We start from the raw sequence: 27,906 nt of genomic DNA, 5'->3' as shown, positions 1-27,906 counted from the left end.
TTTATTTCCTTTCAAGATTTAATAATTATCTAGTTCTGTTTTCTTGAAAATTTTAGATTTAAACTAAAGTCTTTAATCTGTTTGAAGTTCATTTTATTAATAGTGTATGGTAAAAAATGAGGATCCAAAGTGTTCTTTCTCCCCAGCCAAACTGCAAAATTGCTTTCTCAACACAATTTCTCCTCTTTCCTTTTATTATTTAATGCATCCTGTAGCAAACACTTAAAGTTTATATTCTATGTAATAAAGTTTACTTCTGGACGCTCTATAGCTCTTGGCCATAAAATGTTAAGGCAAACAGCCGAACGAATATCCAAATGAAATATATATCAATGGTATTTACCAGCAGCAAACACAACGAAAGTTCCCCATAAACATGGTTTTTCAAGGAAACCAATCAAAATGGAAGATATAGTAGAGACCAAGTGTTTAACTTTATCCTCAGGTTTTGCCTTGATTTATTTTAAGGCACCTGGGTCCCTGTATTTTTTTTCTGGGCTGTGTTAAGCCTCAGTCATTTGTGACTAGCCAGTCTCACACTAGCTAAATCCCTCATTGAAGTTAGTCTCAGAGACCAAATACATACCCTTTCAGCTAATTCCTCCACGTCAGACTGAAGGCTTTTCATTGTGTTTTCAGCATTGTTGATTTGTATCTTTCTTAGGACATACTGGTTTTCTCTTTCTGACAATTTTGTCTGTGGATTAAAAAAAACCAAATACATATTTTTCCACAGTCAGTAGATGTGCACACCAGGTTTATAAAAATAAACAGAAAACCCTTTCAGTGTAAGAGGACTACAGTAGAGAGTTAGCCTTTATTCTCAAAATAGTGGGGTCCACAGGCTACTGCAAGCTGGTATGAAATTTGAGGTCTGCATGAGGAGACTGAGAGCTCTGGTGACAGAAATTCTGTGAGCCCCCCTCAGCAGGCTGGAGAATCTGGTGTGGGCTGTGCTGGTTCTGAGGAAAGGGTACCTTTTGCAAATTTGCAAAACGGCTCAATAGAGACGGGCGGTGGCTTTGCATGTCTGAGCTTTAAAATTTCAATTCCGGCAGGTCTTCGAGGAAACGATAACCCACCTTGATCAATGAAAGTTGAGTTCTAGAAATTAAGTTTCCTCTTTCTAATGTAAGGAGAACAATTATTTTTATTTCAGACAATTTGCCCTTTTCATTTCCATTTTTGAGGAGTTTGCACCAGGTGTAGCTTTCCTTAAATTTGGAGTAAGTCCTTCAATCTGGGCACTGACTTCCTATCAGCTACAAAACTATTATATCTGATATAATAACTAGTTCTACCTTGAAGCTGTCCTTTTGGGGAAAGAGGATTCAAGCAGTATCAGGGGGACTGAGTCTGGGTGACTCCTCTGAGAATTACTGCCTTCATGTGTCCAAATAGATGAGTTTGGACAAAAAACAATTCCTCAACTGGGAATAGAGTGCTTACTAAGACTTCATCCAGCTTTACAACTTTGTGATTTTTATTTTGCTCTACACTTTGCCGATTTGGGCAATTGCTGTGGATATTATTTGTACCTCCTAAAAGCAGAGAACTGAGCACTTTCTATGTTAGATTCTATTCTGACTGCTCTCTATATAACAACTCACTGAATTCTCTCAACAACCCACGAGATAGGTGTAATAATTATCCTCAATTTCAGATGAGGGGAATGAAAACTAAAAAGGTTAAATAATTTATTCAAGGTCGCAAAGCTAGTAAGTGTCAGAGCTGGGATTTGAATCTAAGCATTCTGGTGTCAAAATTTATGCTCTTAACCACTACGTTAATTTGACTAACAAAATAAAAAAGTATACTGGCATTAGTTCTATTAACCTTTCAGCTGATTATCATTGTTTTAAAAAGTATCTGTTGGTTGTGACAGAAGCCTATAATTTAGAGAGGGAAAAAACACCTCTTAAAGCTTAGATAGATAAGCACTGTTACAGTTTTTGACTACTGTCTGCCTTTAACTTGCTTATCAGATTTAACCACTAGATCAAGGAAGAGAAACAGAGCATATGAGCATGCTTGTGTGTCTGAGTGTGTGTTTGAGTACGGAAAAATGAGAAAAAATGTGTGTCAGTGAGATGGAATGGCAAGGGCAGAAGAAAGAGGGAGGAAAGAAAGGAAAAAGAGAGAACAGTGTATGTATTAGTTTTCAGAGAAACCCATGAAAACATAGCAAACTGAAGCTAAGGTAATAGTATGTTTGTTATGTTGACTTAAGTAACCAATGTACAGCTTAAGAAAATAAGTGTTTCTCCTCTATCAATAGCTTTGTACATAGATACTAGTTTTTCAGGCATCTCATTTTCCATTAACCTTTTTCATAGATGACAGCTCCTGGTTTAGGATGGAGCGCATGACTATAATCAACTTTTCATAATTTCCAAGGACTAGCAATCTGTAATATAACTAGTGGACTCAGATAAGAAAAGGGTAGGAGGTACTAGGAGTGACCCTGTGAAACCAGAGTGAAAATACACGGAAAGTACACCATTCCTGCATACTTTGAGGAGGTAGATGGTGGAGTTGATTTCGTTCACATGCCTATGAGCTGCAGCACCAGATGACACACTCAACAGGCCAGATTTGCTTTCTTCAATTGAGAGCGCTGCTAACCGAAGGTCATCAGTCAGATCCCAGATGCATTTATCGCAGCCTGGTGGTACAACGGGCATGTCATTTCCTCAAAATCAAAGGTCAGCTGGGAAGCATGCTGCTCTAAGTTGGTCATTATATGCCCTTCCTTGGTTAATACTATTCGTATTTTTGTTTCCTGAGGAGCTATTCTGGACCATGGAACTAGTCCTTATACTCAGAGAGCCTCAGATGACCAAAGTGTACATTGGGCACTATCCCTGCTTAAAACATTAAAAAAAAACATGCCACTGAAAAGCAGGTTACCATGAACGCTAATGGCTGAGCTGAGGAGGAAAGGAAGCACAAAGGGCAAGGCATCTGAGACGATGGGTGGCTGAAAAGAACCTTCTCCCCATTTTTCTCTGGTTAGGGGAAAGCTGTCTGGAAGGATGCCCTCCACATCAGGCTGTGGGTTTCCGCTTGGTGCTGGCCAGTGAAGATGGAACTCGCCTGCCATTTCTCCTCTCCCAGCAGCTTTCCTTACTGACTGTTCAGATTCCAGTGCTTTCTCCTCACTCCATGGATGGCCCGGTGCCTCCCCATGGCCTGACCTCCTGTCTGAACAGGTCGGCAGGACCTCACTGTTTGCTAATATTACTCTCTGACAGCTGATGACCCTGCACATGTGGTGAGGAGGGTGGCGGTTTCTCGCGCCTTTCTGCATTTCACATTTGAGTCCCTCTGACCACTGTCATCACCCCCACAATCCAATGCCCTCCTGGGACACACTAAGGACACTCTTTGAAATTTTTCTGTTTCCAACCTCTTTCCTCCAGACGTACTCTCTTCTAGAGAACTGGTAAATGAAGACTAAAGGGTTAATGGTTGTTAATATGTTAATTTGTTACTTGAAGTTTAATGCAGTCTTCCTCATATGCTCTCTCTAAGGAAACTCCCCAGCCAGTACATCAGGCTGGTGGAGGAGACACATAGAGGCCAAGCAGGCACCTTGATGTCCTTAAAGCGACTGTGCATAGAGGATCACCGATGCTGTCAGTACGCAAACTTTGCCCAGCCTGCGCCTTCCATCCTATGTCACCTTCTAATATGGGATTCATCGTGATATTAATCTCTTGTGCCCAGAGGGACTGAGAGGCCAAGATGTTTTTGTTTGGGGGAAGGGATATCTAATATTAAAGTAGTCTTTAAAACACTCTACTGAAAGCCAAATATTAGTTACTTTCTTGATAGAAGGCTTTCTAAGGCAAAACTTTCCTTAAATCCTTCTAAAAATCAATCATGGACTTTTCTAGGCTACTGGCTTAAAGGATGCTTGAGAAGTCATTAAGACTGGCTCTGGGCGTTTGTTTGGAAATGTTTCAGCAGGTAGACTATTAGGCCTACTCATGATTTGAATTGGGCTTCCCTGATAGCTCAGTGGGAAAAGAATCCGCCTGCAATGCAGGAGACCCTGGTTCAATTCCTGGGTCGGGAAGACCCCCTGGAGAAGGGATAGGCTACTCTCTCCAGTATTTTTGGCTTCCCCTGTGGCTCAGCTGGTAAAGAATCCATCTGCAACGTGGGAGACCTGGGTTCGATCCCTGGGCTGGGAAGATCCCCTGGAGAAGGGAAAGACTACCTACTCCAGTATTCTGGTCTGGAGAATTCCATGGACAGTATAATCCACGGGATCCCAAACAGTTGGACACGACTGAGCAACATCCATTTTCACTTTCATGATTTGAATGACAGGAGAGACAGGAAAGAGAGAAGGCTGCTCCTTTTCATAAGGACTGAATATTATATTACTGGTGCCACTTCAGATTTGGAGTGATCTGGGGAAAAGCACTTAAATCTCTGGGTATATGAGTTTACCAAATGTTGTAAAGCATTGTCTATGGATTACATTATCTGAGGACCTGAAAAGATAATATAGAAAAAGGACCTAAAATGAACTCAGTCATTGGGAACTATATTTCCAACTTTACCTACTAAGTAAGATGTTGAACTTAAAGACTTGACAAAAGTAATTTTTCTAATATAGAGCTGTTTAAATGCAACTTGCTATTTGCCAATTGGAATCAAGTGGAATGAATGTCTTTTGCTCAGGGTCCATTTGGTCGAGGCACAGACAGGGTTAAAGCCAACAGTAGGACTCAGACAGTTTCTAGAGAGGGTGGGATTGCATAGCTCTTCTTAATCCTACACCTGCAGCACATTAGAGAAAGTGGGGTTAGTCAATCATGTACTGTTATTTTTACTTATGGTTGGGCAGTCCGTGCCTGTAGGGGGCTCAAAACCTTCTTCCAAGCACTCTCCGGTTACACTGTCACATGGGCCTCCCCCACAATTGCACGCTGTGGGAAACAAAAACAAGAGATTAGGGATTCATTTTCTTAATGCCTAAAATATCACAGTGTTTTGCGGTTTTCAGAAATACTTGCTATCAGTATATAATTCTTCAGTGGGGATTAATTTATATTCTTTCTTAAGATCATGAGGAATACATGATTTAGGGATTACTCCTCTTACCCAATTAAGCCCCAGCTTGGTGAGACTTTCAAAGGTGACCCTGGGCCAAAAGTAGATAAATCTCAATATTCTAGGGTTCCCGTCCCAACTTTTTGAAATTCTGACATGACTTTGTAACTGCTTCAGTCCAAAGAGATCCGGGTCAGTTTTTCAAGGAAGGTACAAAATGATCACAGAGTCCATCATTCAGCTGGAATCCAAGTCATCCTTTTATCGCAGTCAGATTCTCCAGTTTAATATAAGTCTAGGTTTGATTACTGCCAGGTGTGAGCGAGGAGCCGCCCACTAGGAGTGAGGGGACCCAAGAGCGATTCTTGGCTCCTACAGGGCTTGACCCTTGGCAAGACTGACTCCAAACCTCCCAATGATAGCTACCAGTGGGACAGCTGAGAACAATGTTGTGAAAAGAATTAGGACCATATTTACATGAGTTTAGAAGACTTGAGAACCCATTATTAATCTACTGATGATTTTTAAGAATGCTTTTTGGGGAAAAAACAAAAACAAAACCTCAGTCTCACCAGACTGTTCATTTTCCAGTGCATTTTGGAGTGGATATTAATTTTTAATATTTATAAAGGATTTCTTCAGTTATGTAGGCTAGCAGTAAGCTGGAATAGAATTGTGAACTTCCTCCCACCTCTTAACTGTCTTTACAGAATAATCATAAAAAATTGGCTTCAAGGATAACATACATTTATTACATTTTGGCTGTTAAAATGTTCCACAAAATACAGATTTATGAAACACTTCAGCAAGGTCATGCATTATTGCTTCCAACATTAGCTTCTTTTCTAAGAGTGATCTGCAATCATGTCATTTAAACATGAGTTTAGTTAATATTTTGAGAATCAGGATGTCAATGTTTAAGTCTTTGGCTTTGCCAACCCTCTTTCTGATGCCCACTTCTCTCTAGTCTGACTGGTCACAGTGCTCCTCTCCTCCCTCTGTTATTCTCGGGGTTATGCTTCTATGCACACAGCTTTCCTGGAGGCATGGTTACTTTTCTGTGACTTTTGCAGACCATATTTGTTTTCTTCTCAATTTCAAACTCTTCACTTCTTAAAAATCTCTTCAAGTGGAAACCTGTTTCAGTGAGAGTATCTCCAACTGAAGCAAGCCACAAGAGCACAATACCCCTTCCTCAGTCTTCTTCATCTCAAAGGCACATAAAAGGAGGAATACTCAGTCTCAGCCTCCCTTTAATCCTGCAGGAAGGCAATTTAACTTTACTTCTGAAGAGCTTCACTCTCTGAGGTAAATGGATTGGAGAAATCCCAAATAAAATTGGTACTTTTCAGTCTAACTGAAGTCTAACCAGGAAGATACTATCCCTGAAATATTTTCTCTGATAATTTGAAGAAATAGGGGGAGGAAACTACTTCTGGATTTGCTAATCTATTTCACTGAAATGCTAATTTTTACCAAATATAACTACAAAGACAGACATAGTTTGCAGAATAAGAAAACTGATGTGAACCACGCAAGATTTCATTCAGTCCTCTGGTCAATGATAGGTTATCTGCAGAAGTCTGATTTATTTCTTTGGTCAAAACTGGAAGGACATATAGATGATAAGACAAAAGGTCACTGGAGTTAAGTGTCTCATGGTCCATTCTACCCATGAGCTAAGATACACTAGTCGTGACAAAAATATCTACCCCTATGAATGTGGGATGCATACCTTGAGCCTTCATATTACCCTGGAAAAGTGTCAAGGGGGTAACTGCAGTATGTCCCCAAGAGAAATCCACTTGGCCTGCTCCTATCACACGTGCGCCCGTCGGGTGGCTGCAGTCGTGTGTCCAGCACTGTACCTGCACAGTTCTTGGCTCTCCTCGCATCTCCATAGTACCCAGGTGCGCACCGTTCACACTTGAATCCAGTGGTGTTGCGTAAGCAATTCCTACACTGGCCAGTGACCTCATCACAATCTTCAAAGATCAGGTTAGGATCTGAATTCCCACTGCAGTCACATTTCTTACAAGTGCTTCCGATCAGCAAGGGGTTTCCATAGTAACCAGGAGCACACCTGAAGGGGAATCACATGTTAAAAATTGAGCATCCATAGTTTTCTTCCTTTTTGTCTTCTTTCCTACCTAGAAGAAAGTATAATGAATCTCTTTGGACTGTTCTCCCAGAATTAATCCCCCCTCTCCCACCTTCCTATAGAACTGGACTTTGTTTTCTAAGGAACTACCCTTCTCCACTGTGTTCCAGCCCGGTCAGTTCAGCAAGACCTTCAGGTGCAGGAGTGTCTGGCTATAACCAGTTTGTGGGCATTTGTGGTCACACCCCAATGACTGGGATGCACTGCTGCCATAGGATGGTGGTACTAGATACGCTAAATGTGGCATGAGATTTGCCACTAGGGCACAGCTAAGAATTGTTCTGGACAAAATTTTAATAATACCTTTACTGAGAATCACTGGCATATATTCCACCTTGCCAGAGTGATTGTTCTGATACTAAATCTGAGCCAATCAGTGCCTGGCACTGTCCCAGTCAAAATGGTTTGGCACAGGAGTGATTCAACTGGAGTGGAGCTCGGGCAGTTTGAGGGCTTTGTGACGGCATTCTCTCCATCCACAGGTGAATAAAGAGGCAGGCAGCATGACTGGCTCTGGCAGCCATCCTGTGACTGAAAGAAGACAGTGTGGAGATGAAGCAGAGGGCAGAGCTGAGGGAGTCCCACAGATAAGTGGAGTTGGAGCCAGATGGCCATTACTCTGTAGGTTTTAGATATATAAGCCTACAGAGACCAGATACCTAGCTGCATTTGTTGTGGGGGCAGAGCTGATGCCTATGGTCATGCCAGCTGGCCCTTAATGAAGAGAATCCAGCCCAGTTGGAGAGCAGAGACTGATATCTTTCCAGCCTTTGCTGGCTTTGCCAAGTTGTGCACTCTGGGTGGGGCTGCCTCTACCCAGAGGAAAAATACCTTTCTTTACTGTTTCCAAAAGGTAACCTGTAGGCCAGCAGAAGCCCTGCTGAGCGTGATGGGACCACAGGCCTCATCTGAGGGGGCAGGCGCTCCTCAGCTCCTATCAACTGTTTCCACAATGTACCTGTGAGGGAATGATCTGTCCGGTAAATCTTACCGTTTTTAAAGGAAATGTTGAAATTTGGATTTGTATGTGAAATCTTAGTTTTTAAAGGTTGCTTCAAACTTTGTAAGAATACTGTTTGAGCCAATATACACATTTTCTGGCTGGCTATTGTCCCCTAAATTGGTGCTGATGACTGGCTAAGGTGGGCCGAAGCAGCTTTGGGAGTGGCTGGAAAGAATGTGCAGCTGCACCATCCTGGGACTGAAGGTTGGGCACAGGAGTCAGTTTTGAAGACAGAGAAAAAGGAAGAGAGCCAGTGAAGGTTTTCATGTGTGATAAGAGCAATGGTGAGTGAAGCCAGTGTTGGCGTAAGAGCTCAGGATGGACCGTGGGCTGGAACAGGAGACCGGGATTGGGTGGGGAAGGCCTCGGGTGGAGCCTTGGCCTTGGGAGTGGAAAGCAAGACTTTCCAAGGAAACCAATAAGACCCAGCCAGTAATAATAAGACACCACATTTTTAAAGGCCACCATTTAAAGCAAAAGAATTATGATTCAGAACATTTGAAAAACAGAGAAACTAAAAAAAAAGATCACCCCTTTAATCCCAAGACCTTAACAAAATCACTGTCCAACATTTTGCGTATGTTTTCCCAGGCTTTATTCCTGTCTCAGTTTTTGATGTAATCATAATGATGGTGTATGTTCAGTCACTTGCATTGCATCTCCTGGCTTCGACTAGGTAAGTTTATTTAATTACCACAGACACCCAGGAGGGAGGGCACCCAGGCCTGGCGTTCTGAGGTTGAGAGGCTAGTTTGATTTCCCAGTCTCGCACAGCCAGGAAGTGACAGCATATGACCCAGACCCTCTAACCCTGATGTTCTTTTCTTCACTCCACCCTGGATCACACTGCTGCTGCTTTACATGAATGAGTGAATTCAACCAACAGAAGGGCAATTCATGTCTATTTGTGTAAGGCATGGAGAGACAGGAAGAGGAAAAACACACAGCCTATGCACTGAAAGAACAGGAAAGGAATTAGGCATAATTATACAAACTCTAGATACCGAGGACCATGAAGAAGATAAGCATGAATGTCAAGTGCCACGCAACCCACCAAGAGGAAATGTTTGATACATTTTGTTATTCATACTTATGTCTCTGTACCTCTAGTTTACAGGCCCTCTGGTCCCCAAGTTAGCAAGCATCATTCCTCTGTGGAACTCACAGTTGGACTGAATTACTATCCTGGGCTGCAATCCACCAAACAGAATACTAGGATTCTTAGGCTCACTAAAATGGGATGCGGATCTGCCTCCTCAGTGTGCAACTGGGAGCCCGAGGCCCGGGAGTGAACGGACTTGTCCACGCTCACAGAAGCCAGATGCCAGTTACTTTCTTTCCTCTGTTTGATTCCACTGTTTTTGATCTCCATAGGCGGTCTCCTGGTTTCATACAAGAAAAAAACCAAACTCTCTCTTCTCTAAGTCAGAATCTCAACCACAGTAGAGACCTACTTTGAGTTACTTTGAATTTCAAGAACATCTTTTGGTGGCAGTCTCAAAGGCAACTCTGAAGTCACAGTCCCAACTTCAACCCTACAGATGTTATAGCCTGAGAACGCAAAGGTTTTGTACTAAGCCCTCTCTGACTCCAAGTTTATAGATGAGGAAACCAGACGATGAAGAAGCTGGATGACTGGTTCACCACTACATGGCTCAAGCATCGAGTGGGACTCCCAAGTTTATACTCTTTCCACTCCACAAGTATGGCATTAATGAGTCAACTAATTAAGCCATTAATGATATAACAGGTGAGTAATCAAATGCCATCTATTAATATGCCTAATTCCTGCCCTCAAAGAGTAAATTACAAAGGATACAAAAGGACCAGGAATTGGATTCAAAGTCAACACAGGAGTCCAGGTACCCAGGACTGGTGCACTTTTATTTGCTTCCGTAATTTCATTTCTAGTGATACTAATGACTTGATTCACTCAGAGAAAATAGAGCTGATAAATATACAATGCAAATGAAAAAACAGTGACATATGAACTTTGTTATTTCAGTCAGTGATCATATCATTTGGCAAAATGGGGGGAAAAAAAGATAGGCTTTTTGGAAAAAACATTTTGGTAAAAAAAAAAATTCTTGACGAAAAACTATTATTTGGGGAGTTTTTGTAGTGTTTTCCCTGTCCTCTGCTCTTTCTCCTTTGTTTCTCTTCCCAGGGCTACATTCTAGCCCTCACTGAATGCCTTTATCAAAGATACCAAAATTCCCAGCCCAGGTGGCACAGAAGCTTTTCTGAGGAGGACATGGCTCTGTAGTCATTTGGGTTAAATTAAACAAAGATAAAAAGTATCTGTTACATAGTAGGTGCCAGATAAATGCTCTCCACTTCCCTACCAAAGACTGGGAACTAAAGCTAGGGGAATATAAGTAACCCATTCCATGTCACAGGGCAAGAATCCAGAAATGGAGCAGGCAAGAGTAGGGCTTATAAGAAGAATCTTGTACAGATAACAGGTCTGACAGCTTAAGTTTGTAAAACATGATGCCTGCATAAAGGATCAGACTAAATCACCAAATCATAATATGGTGCGTGTTTAGTTGTGTCTGACTCTGCGAGCCCATGGGTTATAGCCCTCCAGGCTCCTCTGTCCATGGGATATTCCCAGCAAGAATACATTTCATACCCTAGGGGATCTTCCCAACCCACAGATCGAACCTGAGTCTCCCACCCTGGCAGGCAGATTCTTTACCACTGCGCCACCTCGGAAACCTGAATCATAATATAATCCTCAATAAATGTTAGCTTCCTCTTATTTTTTTCTAACTTCAAGGTCATTATCAAAATCATTGTCACTGTCCTCATCATGGTCTCTGATGATATTATGTTTGGCCTTTCCTGTTAGATTTTCAGATTCCCTTAAATCTACTTTAATTTGCCCCATTCTTCTTTCCTGATCCTTAAGCAATAAGAGCCACCTAATAAATCCTCATATGGTTTCAGCATGTCTCTCAGTCCCTCAAAGAGCTGAATGGATGAAGGTACACTGTTAAAGCTGCCACAAGAGACAATATGGATTACTTAGAGCATGGATATCATATATGTTGAGTAACTGAAAACTCTTCATTGAACAATGAGGGTTGTGTGACCTTAGATTAAATCTCAAGGATCTGAGTCTCAGGCCCCTCCATCTTTAAATAAAATGCACTACTTAGGAGCAGAGGGAAGGTCACTCTGAACGAGAATGAGACTCAAAATTCCTGTCCATATGATTGTTCATTTTATAATTATTTGCCTCAGAAGATAACCTACATTTGCAACCTCTATTCAATTCTGGATCTTTGATTTTCCAGGCATGGGGTGAGAAGTAGGGTGTCAAATGGTGCAAGAAATGTCTGACTCTTGTCACTGCATGGAGTCTTTTTAAAGGAATAATAAAAGTTCTGGCGTTTTTTAGTAAAAAAGTTTTAAAGAAGCATTACTGAAACAAATGTAACTCAGTGCCTACAATATTCTAGATACTTTAATGGGGGAAGAATGAAGAGATACATAAATAAAGACACTACTGTTGAGAAGCTCACAGTTCAAAGAGATTTTTAAAAATTGTTTGACTTTGAACAAGTGGATAAACCTCTCTGTGTCTCACTTTCTCTCTCTATAAATAAGGATGAAAATGGTATCTCATAGGATTTTTCTTTGAGGTTTAAATGTTTCATTGCCTGCAAAGAAAGTGCTGACAATAGTATCTGGCATACAGTAAGCACTAGTAAATATTACTGATTATTTTTACCATTATCACCATGATTGTCATCTAAATGCAACAATATGTGGTAAGCACTACAGCTGACCCAGTGGGTGTTAAGAGCAGCAGGTCCAGTACGGGGAGTTTAAATTATGAGGTAAGAAAGGGCTTTGGGAAAAGACAGTCAGGGCCCAGAGTAGGCTAAATAACTTGGATCTTACTGGGAAGACTGGCATGTTTGAGCTATTTTGCACAGTACTAAAGAGGCTCATGTCTTTCCTATTTTAGACCAGTGTTGAGCAAACATGTATGTTGTATGCATCCTTGTGAAAAGGAAAACATTTATATAGACTATCTCTTCCAGTGTTCACTTAAATCATCCTTAAATACTTCAAACAGAAAACTAAGTAGTAACTCTTTATCTCTATGACTCTTATATATCTTGAAAAACCAGAATAAATTTTCAAATAAAACACAACAAAACTATAAAATGAATCAAATTCAAATTAACAGCATCATTCAGGCAACAGATGATGTTGTTGCAACTGAATGGCCATTTGCAATGCGACATGGTAGAGGGCTGTTGGACTGCAGCATGCATGACCTGCCCTGTGCTATGTGAGGGCTCAGTTCAGTTCAGCTCAGTTGCCCAGTCGTGTCCAACTCTTTGTGACCCCATGGACTGCAGTTTTCCAGGCTTCCCTGTCCATCACCAACTTCTGGAGCTTGCTCAAACTCATGTCCATCGAGTCGGTGATGCCACCCAGCCATCTTGTCCTCTGTCGTCCTCTTCTCCTCCTGCTTTCAATCGTTCCTACCATCAGGGTCTTTTCCAATGAGTCAGTTCTTCACATCAGGTGGCCAGAGTATTGGAGTTTCAGCTTCAGCATCATTCCTTCCAATGAATATTTAGAACTGATTTCTTTGCAGTCCAAGGGACTCTCAAGAGTCTTTTCCAACACCACCGTTCAAAAGCATCAATTCTTTGGCGCTCAGCCTTCTTTATAGTCCAACTCTCACATCCATACACGACTACTGGAAAAACCATAGTTTTGACTATATGGACCTCTGTTGGCAAAGTAATGTCTCTGCTTTTTAATACACTGTCTATGTTGGTCATAACTTTTCTTCCAAGGAGTAAGCCTATTTTAATTTCATGGCAGCAGGCACCATCTGCAGTGATTTTGGAGCTCCCCAAAATAAAGTCTGTCACTGTTTTCATTGTTTCCCTATCTATTTGCCATGAAGTGATGGGACTTGATGCCGTGATCTTAGTTTTCTGAATGTTGAGTTTTAAGCCAACTTTTTCACTCTCCTCTTCCACTTTCATCAAGCCGCTCTTTAGTTTTTCGCTTTCTGCCATCAGGGTTGTGCCATCTGTTTATCTGAGGTTATTGATATTTCTCCCAGCAATCTGGATTCCAGCTTGTACTTCATCCAGCCTGGCATTTTGCATGATGTACTCTGCATATAAGTTAAATAAAAGTGAAGTCACTCAGTCATGTCCGACTCTTTGCGACCCCATGGACACCAGGCTCCTCCGTCCATGGGATTTTCTAGGCAAGAGTACTGGAGTGTGTTGCCTTTTCCTTCTCCAGGGAACTTCCTGACACAGGGATCGAACCCAGGTCTCCCGCATTGTAGACAGACACTTTACCATCTGAGCCACCAGGGAAGTCAAGTTAAATAAGCATGGTGATAATATATAGCCTTGACTTATTCCTTTCCTGATTTGGAACCAGTCTATTGTTCCATGTCCAGCTCTAACTGTTGCTTCTTGACCTACATACAGATTTCTCAGGAGGCAGGTAAGGTGGTCTGGTATTCCCATCTCTTGAAGAGTTTTCCACAGTTTGTTGTGATCCACACAGTCAAAGGCTTTGGCATAGTCAATAAAGAAGTAGATGTTTTCTGGAACTCTTTTGCTTTTTCTATGATCCAATGGATCTTGGCAATTTGATCGCTGGTTCCTCTGCCTTTTCTAAAACCAGCTTGAACATCAGGAAATTCATGGTTCATGTACTGTTGAAGCCTGGCTTGGAGAATTTTAAGTATTACTTTGCTAGCATGTGAGATGAGTGTAAATTGTGCAGTAGTTTGAACATTCTTTGGCATTGCCTTTCTTTGGGGACTGGAATGAAAACTGACCTTTTCCAGTCCTGTGGCCACTGCTAAGTTTTCCAAATTTGCTGGCATACTGAGTGCAGCACTTTCACAGCATCATCTTTTAGGATTTGAAATAGCTCAAGTGGAATTCCATTACCTCCACTCACTTTGTTCGTAGTGAGGTTTCGTAAAGTCCACTTGACTTTGCATTCCAGGATGTCTGGCTCTAGGTGACTGATCACTCCACCATAGTTATCTGGGTCATTAAGATGTTTTTGTACAGTTCTTCTGGTATTCTTGGCACCTCTTCTTCTTATCTTCTGCTGTATGGTGACTCAGTTTGCCTCAGTGTCATGTCTTTGGGCCTCCAGCTGTCTGTAATGTCTTACTGACACACCATCAGCCATTATTTTCTCCTTCGCTCTGAGGCAGACAGATCCTCCTCTATTATAACACGGTACTACAGAATATATAGAACATGTTTCAGTGAGCTTTTTTCCCCTCAGGACTATCACTGAAATAAAACACAAAATTAAGAAAAAACTCACAGAGAACCCACGAACCTCCACAAATATTTCCAAGGACACCTGTGGCTCTTGTGTCCCAGTTTGGGAAACACTATTTTATAGTCTGTGGGTGCGGTATCAAAGGTTGAAACAGCAGTAGTTCACAAGCCAGTGAGACGATTGCTGTGAGAACCCAATGGGGAGTCAAAATATGGGTCCCCCAGCCTTACCTGAAAGGTCTCTTTTCAGTGGGGCACAGAGGAGTTTAGGCAAGGCCTGGGAATCCAAAGGTTTCCAGGAGATACATACACAAAGTCAGACTTGAAAACCACCTTTGATTAAATGATTTCTAAGTGGAGAAACACCCAGTGTGTTCTTGTTTGGACGAATGAGATAGATATCCATACAAACCAGCTACATATTTTGAAAAGATGTTTACAAATTAACTGAAACATATTAGATGAAGTTTATAAATTAACTGAAAACATATTAGATGAAGTTTAACTGGAAAAATTTAACAATCTGATGATTAAACTCAAAACAGAGACCCCCCCCTCCCCTCAGTTTCAGAGTCAAAGAAATCACAAGCGGTTGAGGCCACCTCCTGTGAGATGACCCAGCCCCTCCATGGGAAGGAAATCTCTCCTTTCACTACAGTTGTGAAGAGCCTCTGCTAGCCTTCTCTTTAGCATTTCCTTTTTTCTGTTTGTCTCCTCCCCTAGCTTTGACTTCACTGAGGACAAGAGACCGTATTGTACCTGTATCACATCCCTACCCGCTCCATCACAATCTGTTTCCGTGTTATATTTTGAGGAAGAGTTCCCTGGATTATCAGGTCAATTTTTAATGCAAAAGACCTCAGTACATTCTCTTTAAAAGAGCAGGGTATGAGGAAGGATGGACAGGAAATATGGAGAAATTTATTCTAAGTGATCCTCCCCCAAAGCAGATGAAAGGCCTTAGAACAGCCCCTGTAGATGTAGCCTCCTGTCAAAGAGAACTGTCAGCAGATTAAACATTTTTCTCCCCCACATCAGAAGTTCATCTAGCTCATTAATCATCAATGTTTAAAATAGGAGACTCTTAGGAAGACATTTGGGAAAAGCAGAATGGGAGAAAAATACAAATGTTTAGCCCAAATTTTCCAAATCCTGGTTCACCTGCAAAATGATAAAATATGAGCACCTCTAGGGGTAGTTATGAGGCTGAGAGAGGACACAAGAGACAATCATAGTAAAGGCACTGTTTCTAGTTAAGGAAACTGAGATTTAGGGAAACAAGCCAACTGGTCCCAAGCACACATTATGCCAGTGGTGGAGACAGGACAATAGGCACAATGACGCACGCCGCCACCAGTTAATTACTATCGAGCATTTATTAAGTCTCAGGTGCCATACTAAGAACTTCACAGTACTCCTCACGGCAGTCTTATGAGGTGGGTATTTTTCATTTTTTTCCTTTCTAGAGACGTGGAAATTGCCATATAGAGACCAAATAACTTACCCAGGAGGATCACAAAGGAATCCAAAGCTGAGAGATGGACTCAGCCAGGCTGATGCTACATCTCAGCACTTTACTTCCACCTCCCAAACTGGTGATCTCTCCTCCATCCTATCAATCCAGGTCCAGCTAAGCAGCAGAGCTCACTGAGCCTTGCTGATTAATGCCAAGCTCCAGGAGCCTCCAATGTGTGCCGGGGGATTTATCACCCACAGCTCCATGTCTGAGGGTACATGCTGTCTTGTGGCAGGCCCCCCGCTGTTGCTGACAGAACCCTATCCACACCCCTGTGTGACTGTGTAGAACTGAGCCCTTGGGGTCCAGATTACTTCACTTCTGGGGGAATGTGTGTTCGGTCAGCAGGACTCTAAGACTATTAATTCCCCTCTCAGGAGCCATCTAGCACCCATTAGCCAGTAATATTGCTCAATCCTTATCAGACTAAACTGAGTTTAGTCTCAGACACTGATGAGAAGAAGCTCCATCCCTGGCTGATAAACAACCTCTCACACCCCTGGGGAGCCAAATAATGAGTAAATCAGATGGTTCATGTTCCTGGGTCCCCACATAAAGAAATACAGAATAAGCGTGTCACCAACATTCATCAGCTGAAGGTCGTCTGATCATCTCTAGCAGTCCCCCTAAAGGATGACATTCACATGGTCTCTTAGCTTTCACGGTCCTCTTCTCTTACAGTAAAAGAGGGGAAAATCCCACAACTTTTTAGCAAAAAAATTATCCATATTGTGCATATTTAACAATTACAATAACAATCTCCTCAAAATATAGAGGTTTTCTACATTCCATAGACACTCTGCCTTTTTCTAAAGAGTTCCAGAGCAACACTTTGAGAGGTGGAGGGTGTTTTCTTTGGATGTGAAATGGTAATTGAGGTTTACCTTTTGAACCCTAGGCTGAGTCTGTGAGCCCCACCCAAGGCAGTAGGCAGTGTGCTGTGTGAAGCGAGCATCCCACGACCATGGAGATATGGGACTAGATGTCTGACTGGTCCTTCCTGGCCCTTCCTTCCTTTCTTGAGGACACCGCGCATCATTTTGCTGCCTAAATACATGGGGAAGCTGAGGTTAATGGCATTTGTGTTAAAAATAAGGCCTCTCTGTGAGATTCTTTTAGTGAAAGCCCTTTTATCTTAGAAACCTGTGAGCAGCTGAGGGAGGATGGGAAATATCTTGCCAGAAATCATTTGGTGGGAAGCCGTGCGCTCTTGCTTGCCAAGTCCTTTCCTGTTTGAGCAAAGCCCAAAGCAACTTAAAAAAGTGTTAGGTATAAATACCAAAAAAGGCATTCAGAAAATCCAAACTCATGGAATTACTTTTCAGGAGAGGAAATGGTATAAAAAATCGGTTAAATAATAGGTTTGTGCCTTTTTCAATGCATCACTGTATTAACCGACCAGTTAATAAAAAAAGGAATGCCTGAAGAAGTCTTTCTCTCTTTCTCCCTCTCTTTTGGACATTAATTATTGTACTCAGAGAGAGAGAGAGAGAGAGAGAGAGAGAGAGAGAGAGAGAGAGAGAGAGAGAAAGGGCGGTTCCCAAAACCATCTCTTCAAAATACAGACATTCATTTTCCTCTTTCCTTACCCATTTATCCTGTGATGTAGCCATGGACGCCTATGGAACAATCTTTTTTTTAAAACTAATTAACTTTTGACTCCGCTGCGTCTTTGTTGCTGCTCGGGCTCTCTCTAGCTGTGGTGAGCGGGGGCTACTCTCTAGCTGTGGTGCACAGGCGTCTCATTGCAGTGGCTTCTCCTGTTGTGGAGCATAGGCTCTAGACAGCACAGGTTTCAATAGCTGTGGCACACGGATTTAGTTGCTCCATGGCACGTGGGCTCTTCCCCACCCAGGGACTGAACCCGTGGTCCCCTGCATTGGCAGGCAGGTTCTTATCCATTAGACCACGAGGGAAGTCCTTAGGGAGCATTCTTATAGTTGTATCTATGGCATGGGGTTTGGAAAAGTTCCCCTAAAGGGTTCTGAAATGCTATCCCTCATTGCCTCTTAAGATCTATTGAATGAGAGCATGGCAGAACTGATGAATGTAGGAAACAGGAAGTTTCCTTTTACCGTCACAGAGCATAGGGGTATTTAGGAGCCTACCTTTCACAATTAGGTCCAGCATAGTTTTCTTTACAAATACACCGAACAGCTCCGTTTTTCCTATAGCAGGACTCTGCAAAACTAGAATTGAAAGAGAATATTAGAAGTCAGTTCCATACATCACTGAAGAGGCTGTCTTAATTTTGATTAGATCATCTCTACCTTGGTCCCCCTCAAGGTCAAAAGGGTGTGATCACTTGCTTCATTTAAATTAAATCTCCCTCCTTTTAGGAAAGCTTAGAATATCAGGCTCAGACAGAAAGTGACACACCACTGGTGACACCAATTCTGTCTACCTCATTTATTTTTGCACAGAGGCACTTCATTATTTTGACTTGAAACAGTGGGAATTTGCAGAACATAACGTATATTTGTATGTGTGTGTGTGTGTGTGTGTGTGTGTGTGTGTATGTATTTAATGCAAGTCTAAACCACATGCTGGATATAAAATAAGCAAATTTTGTTGATTTTTGCTATGGTCTCTTTTGTTTCTTTTGCATTTATTTCTGCCCTAATTTTTAAGATTTCTTTCCTTCTACTAACTCTGGGGTTCTCCAACTCTTCCTTTTCTAGTTGCTTTAGTTGCAGAGTTAGGTTATTTATTTGACTTTTTTCTTGTTTCTTGAGGTATGCCTGTATTGCTATGAACTTTCCTCTTAGCACTGCTTTTATAGTGTCCCACAGGTTTTGGGTTGTTGTGTTTTCATTTTCATTAGTTTCTATGCATATTTTGATTTCTTTTTTGATTTCTTCTGTGATTTGTTGGTTATTCAGAAGTGTGTTGTTCAACCTCCATATGTTGGAATTTTTAATAGTTTTTCTCCTGTAATTGAGATCTAATCTTAATGCATTATGGTCAGAAAAGATGCTTGGAATGATTTCGATTTTTTTGAATTTATCAAGTTTAGATTTATGGCCCAGGATGTGATCTATCCTGGAGAAGGTTCCATGAGCACCTGAAAAAAAGGTGAAATTCATTGTTTTGGGGTGAAATGTCCTATAGATATCAATTAGGTCTAACTGATCTAATGTATCATTTAAAGTTTGCGTTTCTTTGTTAATTTTCTGTTTAGTTGATCTGTCCATAGGTGTGAGTGGGGTATTAAAGTCTCCCACTATTATTGTGTTATTGTTGATTTCCCCTTTCATACTTGTTAGCATTTGTCTTACATATTGCGGTGCTCCTATATTGGGGGCATATATATTTATATTTGTTATATCTTCTTCTTGGATTGTTCCTTTGATCATTATGTAGTGGCCTTCTTTGTCTCTTTTCACAGCCTTTGTTTTAAAGTCTATTTTATCGGATATGAGTATTGCCACTCCTGCTTTCTTTTGGTCTCTATTTGCGTGGTATATCTTTTTCCAGCCCTTCACTTTCAGTCTGTATGTGTCCCTTGTTTTGAGGTGGGTCTCTTGTAAGCAGCATATAGAGGGGTCTTGTTTTTGTATCCATTCAGCCAATCTTTGTCTTTTGGTTGGGTCATTCAACCCATTTACGTTTAAGGTAATTATTGATAAGTATGATCCCGTTACCATTTACTTTATTGTTTTGGGTTCGGGTTTATACACCCTTTTCGTGTTTCCTGTCTAGAGAATATCCTTTAGAATTTGTTGGAGAGCTGGTTTGGTGGTGCTGAATTCTCTCAGCTTTTGTTTGTCCGTAAAGCTTTTGATTTCTCCTTCGTATTTGAATGAGATCCTTGCTGGGTACAGTAATCTGGGCTGTAGGTTATTGTCTTTCATCACTTTAAGTATGTCTTGCCATTCCCTCCTGGCCTGAAGAGTTTCTATTGAAAGATCAGCTGTTATCCTTATGGGAATCCCCTTGTGTGTTATTTGTTGTTTTTCCCTTGCTGCTTTTAATATTTGTTCTTTGTGTTTGATCTTTGTTAATTTGATTAATATGTGTCTTGGGGTGTTTCGCCTTGGGTTTATCCTATTTGGAACTCTCTGTGTTTCTTGGACTTGGGTGATTATTTCCTTCCCCATTTTAGGGAAGTTTTCAACTATTATCTCCTCAAGGATTTTCTCATGATCTTTCTTTCTGTCTTCTTCTTCTGGGACTCCTATAATTCGAATGTTGGAGCGTTTCATATTGTCCTGGAGGTCTCTGAGATTGTCCTCATTTCTTTTAATTCGTTTTTCTTGTTTCCTCTCTGATTCATTTATTTCTACCATTCTATCTTCTATTTCACTAATCCTATCTTCTGCCTCCGTTATTCTACTAATTGTTGCCTCCAGAGTGTTTCTGATCTCATTTATTGCGTTATTCATTATATTTTGACTCTTTTTTATTTCTTCTAGGTCCTTGTTAAACCTTTCTTGCATCTTCTCAATCCTTGTCTCTAGCCTATTTATCTGTGATTCCATTTTGATTTCAAGATTTTGGATCATTTTCACTATCAATATTCGGAATTCCTTCTCCGGTAGATTCCCTACTTCTTCCACTTTTGTTTGGTTTGGTGGGCAACTCTCCTGTTCCTTTACCTGCTGTGTATTCCTCTGTCTCTTCATCTTGGTTATATTGCTGCGTTTGGGGTGGCCTTTTTATATTCTGGTAATTTGTGGAGTTCTCTTTATTATGGAGCTTCCTCACTTTGGGTGGGGTTCTATCAGTGGCTTGTCAAGGTTTCCTGGATAGGGAGGCTTGTGTTGGAGTTTTGGTGGGTGGAGCTGGGTTTCTTCTCTCTGGAGTGCAATGGAGTGACCCGTAATGGGTTACGAGACATCAAAGGTTTTGGGATAATTTTGAGCTGCCTGTATATTGAAGCTCAGGGGAGTGTTCCTGTGTTGCTGGAGAATTTGTGTGGTATGTCTTGTTTTGGAACTTGTTGGCCCTTGGGTGGAGCTTGGTTTCGGTGTAGGTATGAAGGCATTAGATGGGCTCCTATTGCTTAATGTTCCCTGAATTCAAGAGTTCTCTAATGTTTTCAGGCTTTGGATTTAAGCCTCCTGCTTCTGGTTTTCAGTTTTATTTTTACAGTAGCCTCTAGACTTCTCCATCTATACAGCACCGATGATAAAACATCTAGGTTAAAGATGAAAAGTTTCTCCACATTGGGGGACACTCAGAGAGGTTCACTGAGTTATAAGGAGAAGAGAAGATGGAGGAGGTAGTTAGAGGTAACTGGAATGAGATGCGGTGAGATCAAAAGAGAAGAGAGCAAGCTAGCCAGCAGTCACTTCCTTATGAGCGCTCTATAGTCTGGACCGCTCAGAGGTATTTACAGAGTTATACGGGGAAGAGAAGAGGGAGGAAGTAGACAGAGGTGACCAGGAGGATCAGAGAGAGGAATGAGTAGGAGAGAGACAAATCCTGCCAGTAACCTGTTCCTTAGGTGTTCTCCACCATCTGGAACACACAGAGATTCGCAGAGTTGGATAGAGGAGAGATGGGGGAGAAAAGAGACAGAGGCCACCTGGTGGAGAAAAATGAGAGTCCAGAGGAGGAGAGAGTGGTCAAGCCAGTAGTCTCGCTCTCAGGTAAACTGGGGTAGTGAAGTTTGGGTTTTTAAATGTACAAAATTGACAACAAAAACCTAAGAGAAAAGATTAAAAATCTAGAGTAGAGGTTGGATTTTCCAAGATACAATATTAAAGAGAAGCAGAAAGAAAAAGGAAGAAAGAAAAAAAATAAATAAAAAAGATAGAAAAAGTATTAAAAAACAAACAAACAAACAATCAAAAAAAAAAACCAAAAAAAAAAAAAACCATCAACAACCATCCAAAGACTGTATATGGTGTTTGCCTTAAAAAAAAAAAGTCTTAAAAAATATATATATAGTAATAATAGGTTATAGAAATAAAAATTAGAGGAGAAATAGAAGACTTAACAATTAAAAAAAAAGTTAGGAAAAAAAGCAAAAAAAAAAAAAAGGAATGATTTTTAAAAATATTAAAAATATATCTGGCCCTTTCTGGTGTTATGGGCCGTGTGGGATCACTTCCAAGGTGGTTCCCTCTGTTTAACTTCTTCTGTTTGCTGGTTTTTTAGGCTCACTAGTTCAGTTGCGCTGTGGGGAGGGGGGATGCTGCAAACAAATAGCACTGTCGTGTGCACACAGTATCTCTGCCCCGCTTGACCTGTCCCTTCTTGCGGCGCACAAACCGCTCCGGCTCTAGGAAATTTTACCTGTGATTTTAGATTCATATGAGAATTTTCTCTTTTTTCCATCACTTTCTGTGATGTTGAAAGTTTTCCTCTTTTTTCCTGCATTAGCTCTCTTGAGCCAGTTCTAAACTATGCTTTATAATCTCCACAGAAGTTTAATTTCTTTCATGTGTACCTTAAGGGTTGGGAATGAAGGGTGCAGGGACTGGCTCAACTGACCAAAGTCACAAAGCAAGTACTCAGATCCAGAGAGATGATATGGGGTGGGAGGTGGAGGGGGGGTTCATGTTTGGGAACTCATGTACACCTGTGGTAGATTCATGTCAATGTATGGCAAAACCAATACAGTATTGTAAAGTAAAATAAAATAAAAATTAAAATAAAAAAAAGAAAGAAAAACAGGACCCACAGTAAAAGGATTCTAGTCCATGAAACCCTCTCTCTTGATTCTTCTTCTTTTTTTGATAATAAAAAGTAGGACATAGAACAGAAAACAAACAAACACTGTTTCAGCAGAATAAATATTTTAATTATCAAGGCAGGGAAATGGAATATTACTCTATATGTTTTGAAAATTCTACATTGACAGGAATCTATCCCTATGAAGATGGTATACAACATTTTAAAGACTTTTAAATTAGTTTTGGCTTAGGCAGTGTACAATCCATGGAGCGTGACCTGCTATTCTCACATTTCTGCATGTATCAGCAAAGACCTAACGGTCTTTGGAGGAAAGCAAATGGATATGTTTGCTTTGTGTGAATACATTTATAAAATCAATCAGAAAACAACATGTGTTTCTCAGTAAAAGGCAGTACACACAATTTATTTTCTCTAGCAGTTTGGTTAAAAACACTCCAATGAATTACATTTCTTTGGCATTTATCCTTTATTTTTCTTGTTCTTATTCCTCAGCCTCCTTAAAGAAACACCGTCAGTTAAGCATCCAGAACATGCATATTTCTTTGAAGATGTTCCACCCAGTTGGCCCACCCATGGCTTGAAGGAATGAAATATCTGCCTGGAGTTATCTTCTTTGAGCTAACGTCCTACTGTTATGAACAGATGACATTTTCCTTACTTGGAGCAATTATTAGTAGACATGGAGGATGTCTGGCCAAACCCCAGATAAATAACTGAGCTCTGTGTAAATGGACCCTGGGAACAGCTATGTGACCACTGGTCTTGGTGGAGGGAGATGCAGGGGCAGTAGGGCCATCGAGAGCTCCTGTTTTTGTTTTTCATCAGCATTAACTGTTTACATTTTGCTTAGGCTAAAGTCTGTTTGGAGCTAGGGAAATGAAATCACTGCGCCTTTCTCAGCCCACACTAACAACCATGGTGCCCTCTCCAAGTGGAAGGGAGTCTTATGCTTTTGAAAAACCCTCAGGGAACTTAAAGGAAAACAGACTCAGCACTGTTTGTTTGCAAAACTCCCTCAAGCATCACTTTCTTGCTTTCAGATGTGGCTTTTGTAACTGGGGATCCAAATCCTGGGTCTGTAGGCTCAACTGGTGTATCTTTCTAACAGAACTGAGATTCCACACATGGTGCCTTTCTGAAAGCTCAAATAAAAATCCTGGCACTTTGATTTTTATAGAAGGCAGCAATATGAATGATTTTTATAGAAAGCACCAATATGAATGATTTTTATAGAAAGCACCAATATGAATGACTTTTATAGAAAGCAGCAATATGAATTTTAAGAAAAGCTGAAAGAGGCAGTGGGGAGTCTGATTTTATATGATATTTGATTAGTATTTGAGATTAGTTAACTCAGTCAATAATAAGGCCAGATCAAAGACTAGTGTTTTATAGGATCCAGGCCGATTCGCCCTATTCTAGGATCGCATGCTGCTCCCAGCTCTCTGGAGCCAGTTTTCTCCCTGAAGGGATTCAGGAAGTGGAACTATCGCCACTACAGAGCAAGCAGCTCTCTCCTGCCCGTCCCCATTCCTCCATACTCTCACATATGTTCTTTACTTATAGGTTGCATATTTTTGCTTTTGTGTGAATTTTCAACAGGTTTTTTCATCGCAAATCTGTCCTCTAGAAACTTCAGTTTTTATATCTGTGAATATGTACCTAACTGCACGATCCATTCTTTAAGTCCCTCAATTGCTCTTTTGAACTCAGATCTACACACACAAGCAGAGAAAGAACATGGGTGGAAATGGTATTTCTTGGTGCCTATGGAACTACCTGTGTGTTCTCTTTTAAGACGTGAAGCTCATTACCCGACTGGCAAGTTTCTGCTTATTTTATTTAAAAGCATTAACAGTCTTCAAAAGAGCTTCTTAATGAACTAAGACACTGGATAATCTGTCTCATAGATTAAAAGGTCATATGCTTTAGAAGCGTCAAAATACTGTTGCAATCTGATCTGTTTTAAGGAAGGCAGGAGTTTTTGACCATTCTATTCACAACTGTGACCAACAACCAGTACATGATTGGCACATAATAAGTGCTTGATTAATATTTATTGATTTTACATAGATAAGACTTCTCAGCCAATGAGGTTCCAGAAGCCTCATATTTCAAAGCATTAATGTCCCATAATTTAGATAAGTAATTGTCATATGTATGGTGCAAAAAACTACAAAAGTCAGACAACACAATGAAGAATTTGGGATTACCTTTCTAATTCATCTGTTAATTTCTAAAGAAACTGCAGCTCTAATCTTATAAACCTGCTTTGAGCAGATGATGCTATATAACAACTTTGTTCATGTGGGAGAATGAGTGAAACCCGTTATTAGAAAGTTGGAGGTAAACACAGTTAACAAAATAACTACACCACGGTAAGGGAATGGCACACTGAACACGCCATCAGATATGGTTAAGACTCATGCTTGAGAGCAGAATATTAATGAACAATTAAATAATGTATCTAGATGAAGCAAAGGGAGCTCATAAATCAGGACATGCTTGAATAAAAATAACAGAACACAGTGTTTGAGTTTTCCACTCACTCTCAGTACCATCCATTCTGTACACATTATTAATACCACTGAACAGAAAAAGTCACAAAGCAAGGGCTAAGGCAGTTTAATGGTTCCTAAAGAAAGCTGGGACTGTAAAACTTTTGACTTCTGCACTGCCTGCCAGACTCATCAGAGGCTCTGAACAAATCACAAGCTATGAGGTGAAATGTTAGGCGATACTGGTGTTCAATAAAGGGGAAAACAGTTAGGGGGAAACTTGGCTGTCATCTCTTTTCTCTTGATAAGAAAGTGTGTGGGATGATATTACTTATATGTGGAATGGAACATATGGCATAAATGAACTTATCTATGGGACAGAAACTGATTCACAGATATAGGGAACAGACCGGCAGTTCTCAGGTGGCCTGAGAGGGGTGGGAGAGGGATGGACTGGGAGTTTGGGGTTAGCCGATGCGAATTATTACATATAAGGTGGATAAATACCAAGATCCTATTATATAGCACAGGGAACTATCTTCAGTATTCTGTATGAAGCCATAATAAAAAGGAATACAAGAAAGACAGAGCATGTATGTGTGTGTGAGACAGAGAGAGACACAGAGAGAGTGTGTGTGTATGTAAGGCATTCAAGACTTTTTCTAGTTACTTTATAGTTAAGGTGAAGTGAAGTTGCTCAGTCGTATCCGACTCTTTGCGACCCCATGGACTTCTCCGTCCATGGGATTCTCCAGGTAAGAATACTGGAGTGGATTGCCATTTCCTTCTCCAGGGGATCTTCCCGACCCAGGGATCGAACCCAGGTCTCCCGCATTGGAGGCAGACACTTTAACCTCTGATGCATTATTTAATCAAGGAACAACAACTATCAAGGAAATATTACATCCAAACAATCAGAAGAGCACTTGATATAGAGTATGCAAAACGTTGGAAAACTAAATACCATTACATCATTTTAATTCAACATTTAATTCTACATTACATTCTACATTTTTAATAAAATAAAATAATGGCTAGTCCAATAAAATGGCTAGTCCTGACTTGACTACTGGATTTATACATATATGTGCCTGAAAAGAATTCCAATATTTCCACTAAGATGTATGTGTATTGTCTTTAACTTCTCATTCAGGAAACACAGCCAGAAGTAAAAATTCATTTTCTCAGAAATCTTCTATGTGCTGGCTGGTCTAAAGCACTCTGTTTATCTATGCTCTATTTCTACCTGAAAATCCACTTAGCTGCCACATGTAGAAAAGGTCTGCTCTGTGGGAGTCAGAAGAAACTACTACTACTGAAAACACTGAATTATAATGTCTGTTGGCATCACCATTTGCAGCCTTTCTAGGTCAAGGGATAGCAGAGAAAAAATGAGACTAGCCTTGCTTATAAAGCTTGGGAAACTTCACTATGTCTGTGATGTGTCCTTGCAACCCACCCCCAATATTTAGGGAACAGAGTCATCACCTATACTGCAAGTGTTTTAAGTTTTCCTGAAAGTGGATTCGGTCTAGAAAACTTTCCTGTATCTTTTCCAATTTCATTACAACAGGAGATACTCAATTTTGATTGTACAAAAACCCTAGAACTCTATATAGGGAGAAAAAAGAAAAGAAAATCAAAGGGAATAAGGAGGAGAAAAGGCTATTTTCCTTTAAGACTTACTTGGCAACATGAGGCAGGGGGCAGGGGCATGGCTGGCAGAACCGGGGGGGTCCCCTGATGGCATCTCCAATATAACCATCTAGACATTTCTCACAGTGCTCGCCTGTCGTGTTCCGCTGGCAGTGCTATGAGACAAAAAGATAAGAAAATTGACAAGGGCACACAAGAAATCTTATACACAGCAAATGTGGGAATCAAGCAGTATTTCAAGCAAAAGGGACATCGGGCCTGACAAAATAGATGGTATGTAATGATACTTACTGGTCAGCACAGAGGAGCTAGGCTGGCCCCAGTGGATGCTACAAAGCGTGAACCATGGGGAAGACTTCTGCGCGTGCACTGGCAGCCTGGGGGCTCTCTTCAGAGTTGGTGTGAAGAGCAGATTATTAGTCATTCATTTCAATTCAGAATGATAATCAGAATGATCAAGCTCTGAATATCCTGGAAGCATCAGTTTACTGACTAGTAAATATGAAGTGAAAAAAAAAAATCCCCTCCTGGTAAACATTAGGGGGAACATTTTAAGAATTTATGGGCTCAGAAGAATAAAATGTGTCCAAGTAAAGTATAATGGACTAGAAGGTAGATAAAGAATATTCTGCTAATGGGCTGGTATCTTGCATAATGATATACGAGAAATAGTAAGCTATTGTGTGAGTCTTCCATTTATGGTGGGAATAACTGGAAGAAAAGCTCACAACAGTTGATTCTTCTGCCTAGAATGCCTGTTTATCATTCAAGATCTGCACCAGGCCTTTGAGAGCTTCAGGATTCCTTCCTGATGACCCCTCCTCGATCCTTCCTTCCTTCCCTACACACATTATCATCAGCTCCCAGCCTCAGGTGGCAAAGTGGTAAAGAACCCACCCACCATTGCAAGAGACGTAAGAGACGCGGGTTCAATTACTGGGTCGGAAAGATCCCTTGGAGTAGGAAACAGCAACCTGCTCCAGTATTCTTGCCTGGGAAATCCCGTGGACAAAGGAGCCTGAAGGGCTACAATGCACAGGGCTGCGAAGAGTCGGACG

At 40.9% G+C, this 27,906-nt stretch overlaps 1 protein-coding gene across 3 annotated transcripts in view; it reads right to left on the bottom strand.

The window, feature by feature from the left end:
* LAMA4 (laminin subunit alpha 4) overlaps nucleotides 1-27,906 on the bottom strand; it is a 148,382-nt gene that overhangs the window by 75,092 nt on the left and 45,384 nt on the right. For 2 of the 3 annotated variants that reach the window (XM_018053050.1, XM_018053048.1), the window contains exons 4-9: nucleotides 26,879-27,003; nucleotides 18,158-18,238; nucleotides 6,936-7,150; nucleotides 4,848-4,943; nucleotides 2,514-2,665; nucleotides 587-697 (exon numbers count right to left, since the gene is read on the bottom strand). In XM_018053050.1, the coding sequence (XP_017908539.1) occupies nucleotides 587-697; nucleotides 2,514-2,665; nucleotides 4,848-4,943; nucleotides 6,936-7,150; nucleotides 18,158-18,238; nucleotides 26,879-27,003 (780 nt within the window). The remainder of the gene's footprint in view (nucleotides 1-586; nucleotides 698-2,513; nucleotides 2,666-4,847; nucleotides 4,944-6,935; nucleotides 7,151-18,157; nucleotides 18,239-26,878; nucleotides 27,004-27,906) is intronic. The other variant, XM_018053049.1, reaches the window with a different exon arrangement.

This window comes from Capra hircus, chromosome 9 (assembly GCF_001704415.2).
Source record: "Capra hircus breed San Clemente chromosome 9, ASM170441v1, whole genome shotgun sequence".
In the NCBI taxonomy this organism is placed as follows: Eukaryota; Metazoa; Chordata; class Mammalia; order Artiodactyla; family Bovidae; genus Capra; species Capra hircus.
This window is presented reverse-complemented; position numbering and strand designations above follow the sequence as displayed.